We start from the raw sequence: 10,728 nt of genomic DNA, 5'->3' as shown, positions 1-10,728 counted from the left end.
ATTCATTGTTTTTTTTTCTAGGGAATATCTTCTCATTTCATAATTTTAATCTCAGTCGTCTACTTTCACTCATCAAACGGTTCTAAATCTGTGTAAAACTAGAAGAGTTTTACGTTGTGAAATATATATATTCCGCACTTTCATTGTCTATTTTTTTTCATTTGTTATTGCACCACAAACATGGTTGATTCTGCATTTGATTTTGTAGGAGTGCTTTTTTCATTTGTTATTGTCCCATTTTACCTCACTTGTGTTGCAATGGGTAATCCCAAAGGTAGCTCTGCAAGCGCTCCATAAATATCAATTATATTCACTTATAAAAATGTATAATTTGTTCATCAGCATAATTTTAAATTTCTTTTGTTACAAAAGTTATTTGATGGTTTCATTCATAACACAATTTCACTATGAAATATTCATGATTAGGGATAGTTATGATTTTTTATTCATAATTAAGAAAGCTCCTTCCTACATGTAAAGTAAAGATCGATATTCGACCCGATCTGACATACATATATATTAGGTAAAATAGAGATCTAATTAAAAATATATATAAATAAGATATTATAGCAATTATCTCTAAACATATAAATGTCAATTATATTATTATTTTTGGGTTGAGTATTTTTTTTTTCCACTTTAGACTCGAACTTTAATTTTCAAAAGCAAAAACGATCTTATAAGGACGAAACGGTCAAATACCACCTTTCACAATATATATAAATGAGATTAGTATAAAATATGACAAAGAAGGTCATTTTCAATCTATCAGCTTTTCTCGTTCCAAACATACTAGAAAATCTCAAAGCAAACAGAGAAGAAAAGCCAGAATAAACAAGACGTGAAGGAAGCTACAAAAACCTAACCTGAATACTCTTCTTCTTTGTGATCGTTTGAAATGGCTAATAATTCGCACGAAGAAGATGGATCAGAGAAATGGATTTTCCATTTCCATTAATCTTCAGAATCTAAACTTGGCGGACCTGAATATTATGAGTGGACTGGAATCGCCATATGGGCTGCCTGCCACTCTGAACAACTGCCACCTCTTCTCCCTTCTTTACCATTCCTTGATTCTGCACATCAATCATATTAGTTCTAGCACGACATAGGAAGAATGCAACAAGCACCACCTAGATGATCAATGAACCGGACTCTTCGATAATGACAGATGGGAATCGTACATATTTTGCTATAGCGAGTCATGTATCCCGGGGACCGGGGCACAGGTCTATAACTACATGTGAACACATTTCAAAATTGGGTGTCAATGAAAAAACTTTGATATGGATTTGACATAAAAATGGATCCCAAGCAGTTTTAAGTTTTGAACTGAAAACCCAGCAAGCACCGATACGCCCCATTATCGAGATAATAAGTGAAGGTTTTGAAATATTTACACATTTTGATCAATTCAACTGGATACCTCAGAACAACTTGATCCTAGGTTCCAAAATAAACGTGAATGCATGAGTAATTACATCAATTATATTAACAGCAAATTAAAGGGAATTTTCACAACAAAATTTTTGGTAAAACTTTACCTGCAACAAAGCTAAAGCATCCTTAAAGGTTTCCTCAGCATCATCTGAGAACTCCATGCATATGGGGCATACTCCTTGATACAAAGCCAATCTTTGTTGTATCCTTTTCCTGCATGACCATTAAAGTACTTGTCAGTCTAACAATCAAGACTGCAAAGCCCAGTAATGGTAGCCATAGATATTGTTTGGCACTAGCCTACTATTGCTCGTGAGTTCATAGATATTCTCATCCCATTACTCTGTCGGATTAATATTTCTTCACCAAGTCAAAATTCAAATAGATAGACCAATAACATGCCACAATACCAAATAAATTGGACAAGAAAGATAAGTGACAAACGAAAGGGGGGTGCCTTTAACTGAGATTAAACAATTGTAACAAATTTCAGATTCAGGAATGGGTGAAACTCACTCGTTTGTGAAGGCAAAAATAGTGCCAGAAGGACGGTAATGGCTAAGTAATATAGCCATGAAACCAGTTCTAGTGAAGACTACGGTGGAAATTCCGAGAGTATTTGACATCATAGTTGCATGATATGCAAACATCCCACTCATATGGTTCTACAAAGAAGAAGTAACTCCATTCATATTCGATGTTATAAAGAAAAATAAAGCACTAAGAATACTGACCAAGAAACAAAGAAAAAAAGGAGGCCCAAAAGCCTATAAAAAGTACACGCAGCTTGTTAAGTGACCTTAAAAACTTGTCCGAGATTAGGTGGCAATTCACCACCAGACATGGTTGCTTCAGTTCGTAGAGCAACTGTATGCATCATGTCATAACCATTTTTATAAAACAATTAAATATTATTTTTAAAACGATTATGACTTTTATTTTGAAAAATTGAGTATTTTGGATTAATTTGGATTAAATTGAATAGAGTCGCCATCAACCTTTGTGTTAGGTAGGTTGAATACCTAAAAACGTCTTTTAAAACAATTTTAAGAAAAATCATTTTTTAAGACAAGATTCGGTCTGCGTTACCAAAGATTCATTTAAATGGATTCGGGAGTCGGTTACGTGCGGGGAAGGGTAAACACCCCACAACGCCCAAAATTGGTACTGTGTCGCTTGCACATCGTTGTAAATGGTGGAAATTATAAATCAAATATAAAGTTAAAATATGATCTATTTATCGAACGTTGATTAATTTGCTTCGAATTAAATAATTAGAGAAAATTCTTTAACTCGAAAAGAAATCTCGAAATTAGCAATCCTCCATCGGGAAAGCTAACTCGACTATTTCTCATCCATAAAGAATATTTCCCTTTTGATAAAATGTGAATCGAATATAAATAAAATTGACGTTTGCATACAACAAAATAAATTGATTAACTAAAAATGTGAATTGAATACAAATGCAAATTGACATTTACATAAAATAAAATAAATTACTATTTAAAAAAACACACATTGCATCATTTGCACAAATTAATTAGTGAAATATACTCGACTTGTTGCAAGTTCTTATGTCGTTAAAATGCCGTATCGAATCGCACCACTTCGACCAAGTGATACTTTCCACGCTCATTCTAAGCATACGTGTTCTTAAAAGTATTTGGACAATATTTAAATAGAGAAAAATGGAAATAAATAGAAATAGAAATATGTGAAATAATATTTACAACAAATAAAATTAAACATGTTTAATTACATATGGTACAAATAAATACATAACATGAAAAATGTACATACATAGGGGATTAAAAGAATGTTACAACCCAAAATATAATGGTCAAAAAGTAAGTATTTAATAATTACAATGACTAACATGGTAATAACAAATTAAAGGGCTAAAACAGAAAAATAGAAAATTAAAAGACTAAAATGGCAAAAACAGAAACGTAGGGACTAAAATAGTAATTAAACCGAATGCAAACTAGTGACTAAAATGAACAGATTTACAAATCTTAGAGTCAAATTTGAACATCAGCCAAAACATACAACATATAAAATCAGTGACTAAAATGAAACTAATACAAACATTGTGGCCAAAGTAAAATATGAGTATAATAATATAACATGGGTTAAAATGTAAACATGCAAACATGGCAAACCATAATGCAAATAAAATAAAATAACTAAGCTTTATAGACAAGTGACTAAACTGTGTAAATTGAAACTACAGTATCGGAAACATAAAATAGAGAAACTAGATTAATCAATGGCTACAATAAAACAGAACAAAATCAGTGGTCAATTTTAGAATAAACAGAAACTTAAAGATTCAAACAGTAATTACACCAAATACCAAACAGTGACTAAAATATAAGAAACATAAATATCATGGCCAAATTCTAACATTCACAAGAAATAAACAACACATAACCAGTGACTAAATTGAAATAATTATAAATGCTATGGCCAACGTTCAACATTAATAATAATAATAAACAAGCAAGTACCAGACCAAAATACCAATGTTGAAACATTAAGGCTCAAAATAAAATAAATATAATTTTATTTAATGACTAAATCGTGAGGTTACAAAGCAGAAAGGGCTAAAAGTGTAGTTACCCCATGCTTGCAAAACACGGGTACCCAGAACCCCTAAAACGGCGTCGTTTTGAACAGTGCCAAAACGGCACCGTTCTGGCCCGCGTACTTAAGCCCAAAACGAGGCTTCAACCCTCATCTCCCTCATTTGCCTCTCTATTCAGCCAAAACAGAGAAGGGAGAGATTAGAAATCTCTCAACCCTCCTCGCCGGGGAGGGGAAACACGGCGGAGCTCGCGGTGGCGAGCGGCGGCGCACGGCGGCGCCGGTGACCGGAGGGAGTCAAAGTGACCCCCAAAATGATCATCTCCTCTCCCTATACTAGAAAAAACGCCTTACTCGACCTAAAACCAACCCTAAATCCCTAGATCTAGGTAGTTACCTTCGAAGGAAACAAAAAGCACGGTGACCTTCAAGCTTCCATGGCCTCAAACCACGGTGAGACACCTCTCTCTCTATTTTTATTTCATTTTTGTTGTAGTTTCGAATAGGTTTTGATTTTTTTTTTCAAACCGATTCTCTCCCTCCTCCTTTACCACCCGAATGACCCCCCTTTTTATCTTGCTTTGCATGTTCATTTTTGCTTTGTTTGGTGAGATGATGAGGTCTAGGAAGATAGGATTTGATTAGATTTGCTTGGATTTTTTTTTAATTTTTAATTGATTTCTCTGCTATCTCACTGTTGAGGATCACTGTGGATGACGGATGGACGGCCCTTCAATCGCTGTGGATGTAGGCGGCCGGCGTCAGAGGCTGTCGGGGGGTGAGGTCGGCGGCTGCCATTAGGGGATTAGGGTTAAAACCCTAATTTGTTTTAGGGTTTGAAACCCTAATCTGATTTAGGGTTTGAAACCCTAATCTGATGGTGGTTCAGTCTGGGTTGTTGGGCTCCGGGATTGGGCCTTTGTAATCTGAATTGGGCTTCTAAGCCTGCAAAAGTGTAAAATGTAATATTAATAATATAATAATAATAATAAATAACAATAACAATAATAATAATAATAATAATAATAATAAATAACAATAACAATAATAATAATAATAATAATAATAATATAAAAAAAAACCCGGACAAAAACGGGTGTCTACACATCACTTTAACAGCTTTCAGCGGGAATCTGAAAGAAGTGAAATCTTTTTAAATTGCATTTAGATAGGGCAATTTACATATATACTGTCCATACAAATAACCGATCAAGAGAATAGATAAAGCAAGCCAGCACAACAATATTGTCCGAGGGAAATTTGCTAAGTTGAAATAAAATTCTAAAATGCAATGGAAGTAACTTCCTGACTTACTTTCCATGAGCTGTTTCTCCAGAAAGCATGACAGCATCAGCACCCTCACGAACAGCAATGGCAATGTCAGATACCTCTGCTCTAGTTGGTGTTGGATGAACAATCATACTTTCAAGCATATTGGTTGCCACAATAACAGCTTTCCCCATGATTCGACATGTGCTAATTATCTCTTCCTATATTTTACAGCGAGTTGAGTACTAAACGGATAAATAAATGCAATTTCATTTCTTTTCTAATTTAGAAAACATGTCTGATAATTCATCTAAATCCAGTCTTTACGGTTCAATAAAAAGTCTGAACGAACCTGCAACAAAGGAACTTCCTCAATAGGAAGTTCTGCACCAAGATCTCCTCTCGCAACCATTGCCTAAAATAAATGAACATGCATTACTTTTCACACGGCACATAAATCACTGAAGTGGGTAATAACTAAACTTTAGTTCAAATCATCTTCCAAAGTCCCAGAGCTCTCCTCATTACCTTAAAGATATAAATAGAATACCAGTTGCACTCCAAAGATGCTACCTAATATTTGAAATGAATAACCTCATAATAATTTATCACCAATTTTCCTGAACTAAAGTTTTTTTTCCAGCAATGATAGAACTAAAAGTATTTTTTTTTAGTTTGGGGTAAATACAAGGCAATATCTGTTCAGATACAACTCTCAACTATTTGATATTGAACTCATAAATATTCAGAAATCTATGTATGTCTTTCTACGCATAAATAACCGTAAAATTAGCTGCATTAAATATTCAGTGAAAAGATTTAAGTGATCACCCCATCAGATGCTGTTATAATTGAATGCAAATTTGGAATGGAATCTGCACTTTCAATTTTAACAATGACATGAATGTCTGCATCACAACCTGCCAAAAGCGAAGGAAAAAAATCATTAGTGGAGAATTTAAAGCATATAAAAGTGTATATTTCATGGAAAACTCGAGATAACTTACTCTGCAGATAATTCTTCAACTCATGAACAACTTGAGCATCTTTAACAAACGAAACAGCATAAAAATCAACTTTATTGTCTACTCCAAATTTTATGTCATCCCAGTCCTTTTCTGCAGTAAACCAAATGAACTAATTAATTCATTGCTCCTTACAATCTCTCAACCGTGGGGAGTGAGAAAGAAAAGGTGGAAAGCAGAAAGTCTACAAAGCAACATAAATTTTCAACAACTAAAAGTTAAGAACCAACCAGTAATAGAAGGCAGTGTAGCACTTTTTCCTCGGACATTTAGATGCCGCCTAGACTTGAGCTCACCACCATCAACTACTTCACACTTCACTGAATCGTTTGTCTTAGACTTCACCACTAATGACATCATACCACCTACATCACAAATCAAAAGTCAGAGGAGAATAAAATCAACAAAATGAAAAATAGTGTTCCTTGAAATTTTTTTAGTTAAAGGATAACGAAAGGATTCACATCAGTCTAGAAATAAAACATAGTGATGATTGCATACTACTATGCAATCTTTTTCAATCAAATAACTTAAGTAAATAGAAAAAACATACTTCCTCTATAATGCAAAGTGTTCTATTTGCAACTTGACATAGACCCAAGAAAGTATGAGTTGCATTTGCATATAAAACATTAAGGGGGATATTAGTAAGACGTGCATACTTTACGGGCTTTTGAAAGTATCAAGGTAGCATACCATCAACAAGAAGCATGTCACCCACTTCTACATCATTAACAAAATCGTCATAGTTGACACTGACACAATCGGATGTCCCAACTCCTCTCCGAATTGTAAAAGTGAATTCTTGGCCAGTTGTTAATGTAATTGGTTGGGGCAAGTCGCCACTCCTAACCTCGGGACCCTGATAAACAGAACCAAATAATCATAAGAACACAATAAATTGAATGTTCAAAAATTGGAAAGGATTAGAACCATCACAGAAATTTACATGATATCAGATGTTTACTGTGTCCAGCATCACTAAGTCCAGCCAATTATAATAAATGATCAAACTCATTGACTCAAGCAACCTGAACATGCTTCACAGTGTAGAACATAATGAAGTTAAGGAAAACTTGCCTTGGTGTCAAGCATGATTGCAATAGTGTTGTCTTTGGATTGTGCATTATATTCCTTAACTAAATCAATAACTTTCTGATGAGATGCATGGTCTCCATGAGACATATTCAAACGAGCAATGTTCATTCCAGTCTCAGCCAACTTCCAAATCATTTCTCGTGTGTTAGTTGAAGGACCGATAGTGCAAACAATCTTAGTTTTACGTTTAACAATAGGTTTGGACCACATAGCCACCGATGTGTCACCAACTTGTTGAAGCTCCCTTACTTGCCTATGTTGCTCCTCCCTCTGAAGAAAAAGTTACAGAAGGTTACAAGTAGAACATAGAAGCAACAATTTCCAACGAATTCTCTCTGTGAGTCTAGGATAAGCCCTTTGATTATATGTCAAATGAAACCATATTTACTATGTCATGCAACTGCAGAGCCCTCAATATGCCCAAAACTTAAATTCGAGGATAAATGCATGTTCAACAAACCAAACAAAACATTATACAACTTTACTACACTCCATAGTATCACTACGTTTGTATAATTTACCCCCAACGCTTTCTCAGCTCCTAATTTCATCCAAAAACACATCTAAGATTTATAAAAGCTTGACTCGTATTCTTTTATCCTTTACGCATGCTTTGTAAGCAACCAAACACATAAGCAAAACGATCAAAAAGGTTCCTAGTAGCACAAACCTTCGGTACATCCTCGGGAGACACCGGAATAACCTCAGGCTCGGAGCGTACGGCTCTCTTGGCATTAATCCGAGAGTTCCTCCTAATCACGACTCCCCTGCACTTCTTCTCGTCACATGCCAGCACTTTCGAAGCGAAGCTAGCGGGCTTCAGCTTGACAAGTCGTCCGTGAACGGATCCAGAGCCTGGGCTCAAGAATGAGCCGTGAATCGATATAGTAGTAGCCACCACTTGCGCCATTTGCTATAATGTTGATACAGGGAAAGAGAGGGAAACGGACACGAGTATTGGAAGAGGAAGGTAATGAAAATGGTGAGCAACTGGAGATTGGAGAAATCGCCGCTAAATTTGGCGTGTAGAAGAACGAAAGGAGCTTAGTGCTTAGTTTGTATCGACACAGCTACGCTGGCTGTTTCTTCTTATTATTTTATCTTTTTTTTCGTTTAAAACGGTTGAGAATTTGGCAAATCGCCAAATTGTTGCAGTCAATTTGTCGTGCGAGTACGGTGTCGTATGCGAGTTTTGATCGCTGAATTATTGAATCCTTCCAAACGGTACCGTTGGGAATTCTTGCTTATAGAAACCTGAAATTCCCATCTCATATGGTAGGATAATTAAATACAAAATTTATGACTTCTACGTATTATATAAATTAATAACATACGTAGATATTGATTTTGGTCCGGTCCAAGTCTAAAGATTAAGCTTATCAGCTTAGATCTAAATCTGGACTTTTTTGTCTACCGTCAGCCATTAGCCTCAAACTTTAGCCCTACACTCTTAAAGGCTCGAATTCGGATCTATTCCAACACAAATTGATCTAACCTAGATTATTAGAAACCCTACTTTCTTCTTCTTTTTCTACTTTTAATCAGGAGTTCCACTCGATTGTCATTCTTATTTGATCTAAAAATCAAATCGATTAAATTTTATACATCTCAATAATTATCTCTCATAATCTCACTATTCTCTTTTAACAATCAAAATTCTTAAAAAATCGACAGTTATATTTTTCTAACTAATCGATTTATATCCTTATATAAACCTTGACTATACATATTCTAAATAGAGAGTATGACTTCCACTATGAACATTTGCATACGTTGATCCTTCGAATCCTAAACATTAAACACCTTGATACACATACACTACACCACACTTCGATGAACGCAATAAAAAGAAAACAAAAAAATCTCGATCGAAAAAATCCCAACAAAAGAGCTACCTTAGGAAAGCTGTCCAAAAACCTACAAAAGTTGAAGATTAAAAATCGGTAGAAGAAATAAAAAATGGGTAAAAATAAGAAATCGTATTTTTAATAGTTTAAAGTTACTATAAAACAATATATGTTGGTAACTTTCTTAATCAATTGATAATTGCACATACCACATCTATTAAAATCCATGATCTCTGAAAAAAAACATCGTACTAGACAATGTACTTGAAATGAATCTTACCTCAGGTGAATTAAAGATCCGATCAATGCAGAATAGTAGAACATCGTAATAGAAAATATACATGAAATGAGTCTTAATCTCACGATTGAATTAAAAAAATCAAAGGTAAAATTAAGAAAAAAATAATTTTCTTGAAAATATTTGTTTTTAGCCTTGGGTGATAGTAACCGGGTTTTAAAAGTATTTTCTTCACACGAGCTTAGCATCCCGAAGTCTTATAGAGCATTTTAGAACACTTGATGGGCTTCGCAATCATTTATAAATATTTAAATGATTCAATTTTAAAATCTGATCAATGTTGTATCAACTATAATATTGACTTAGTTATTCTATAATATTTTAATTATTTTTTATTTCGAATATTTTAATTTTTTTTTATCTGAAGCATCTTAATATGTTTGTGATTTTTTTATGTTTATAATCAACGGTAGTTGGAAGAATAATTTGGTGGCACGAACTACATATCCAATTCGTCAAGAGAAAAAAAAAGGCAAAAATGAATACATTAAATATTTAAGTCATGTTCTCCCCAATAAAAGTGGGTGAAGGAAGAAATGGCTAATAAATTATTAATTAATTGGACAAAATAAAATTTTAAATAAAAATTTATTTACATAATTCTAATAATATAAACATTTAAAACAAAAATAAAATTATGATAAGAGTTTAAATCTTTAACCTCCTGTCCGTTTCGGATAGATTCTTCGGGGCTGCCCTTAACACGGGTCTCTTTGACTACGTTTGGGTTCAGTTTTATAACAACCCGCAATGCCAATACACGCCAGACGACACCAAGAACCTCTTGAATTCGTGGAACCAGTGGACTTCATCTATAAACGCGGACAATATATTTCTAGGGTTGCCTGCGACACCGGCGACGGCCGGAAGCGGGTATATTCCGCCGAATGTGTTGACTTCTCAGATTCTTCTGGTTATCAAGAGATCATCAAACTATGGCGGCGTTATGCTTTGGAATAAGTTCTTTGATGATAGAAATGGTTACAGTGCCTCCATTGCAGCTAGTGTGTAAGGCAAAAGTTCTACTTCTATGTACCGTCTTAAAAGACTTGGTCTTCTTCGCTAATAGTATAATAAAATTAAGAGAAACCCTTATTTCTTATGTATTCATTAGAACTTAAACTATATATATACACACGTAGAACATAAAGCCTGGCAGAAGCTT

General features: G+C 34.4%; 2 protein-coding genes across 2 annotated transcripts; one reads left to right on the top strand and one right to left on the bottom strand.

Moving 5' to 3' along the window:
• Positions 1 to 953: 953 nt before the first annotated feature.
• LOC120117697 (plastidial pyruvate kinase 2-like) lies at positions 954 to 8,343 on the bottom strand. The gene is made up of 13 exons (XM_039137939.1): positions 8,089 to 8,343; positions 7,401 to 7,688; positions 7,017 to 7,182; positions 6,551 to 6,685; positions 6,303 to 6,413; positions 6,127 to 6,215; positions 5,648 to 5,710; positions 5,341 to 5,516; positions 5,137 to 5,159; positions 2,240 to 2,319; positions 1,957 to 2,105; positions 1,545 to 1,653; positions 954 to 1,076 (listed from the first exon to the last, which is right to left on the bottom strand). The coding sequence occupies exons 1-13, from the start codon at positions 8,326 to 8,328 to the stop codon at positions 969 to 971; spliced, it is 1,737 nt and encodes a 578-aa protein (XP_038993870.1). The 5' UTR covers positions 8,329 to 8,343; the 3' UTR covers positions 954 to 968.
• LOC120116957 (acidic endochitinase-like) lies at positions 8,337 to 10,575 on the top strand. The gene is made up of 2 exons (XM_039137331.1): positions 8,337 to 8,443; positions 10,245 to 10,575. The coding sequence occupies exons 1-2, from the start codon at positions 8,337 to 8,339 to the stop codon at positions 10,573 to 10,575; spliced, it is 438 nt and encodes a 145-aa protein (XP_038993262.1).
• The last annotated feature ends 153 nt before the right edge of the window (positions 10,576 to 10,728 follow it).

This window comes from Hibiscus syriacus, unplaced genomic scaffold (assembly GCF_006381635.1).
Source record: "Hibiscus syriacus cultivar Baekdansim isolate YM2019G1 unplaced genomic scaffold, ASM638163v2 tig00000916_pilon, whole genome shotgun sequence".
Classification (NCBI taxonomy): domain Eukaryota; kingdom Viridiplantae; phylum Streptophyta; class Magnoliopsida; order Malvales; family Malvaceae; genus Hibiscus; species Hibiscus syriacus.
This window is presented reverse-complemented; position numbering and strand designations above follow the sequence as displayed.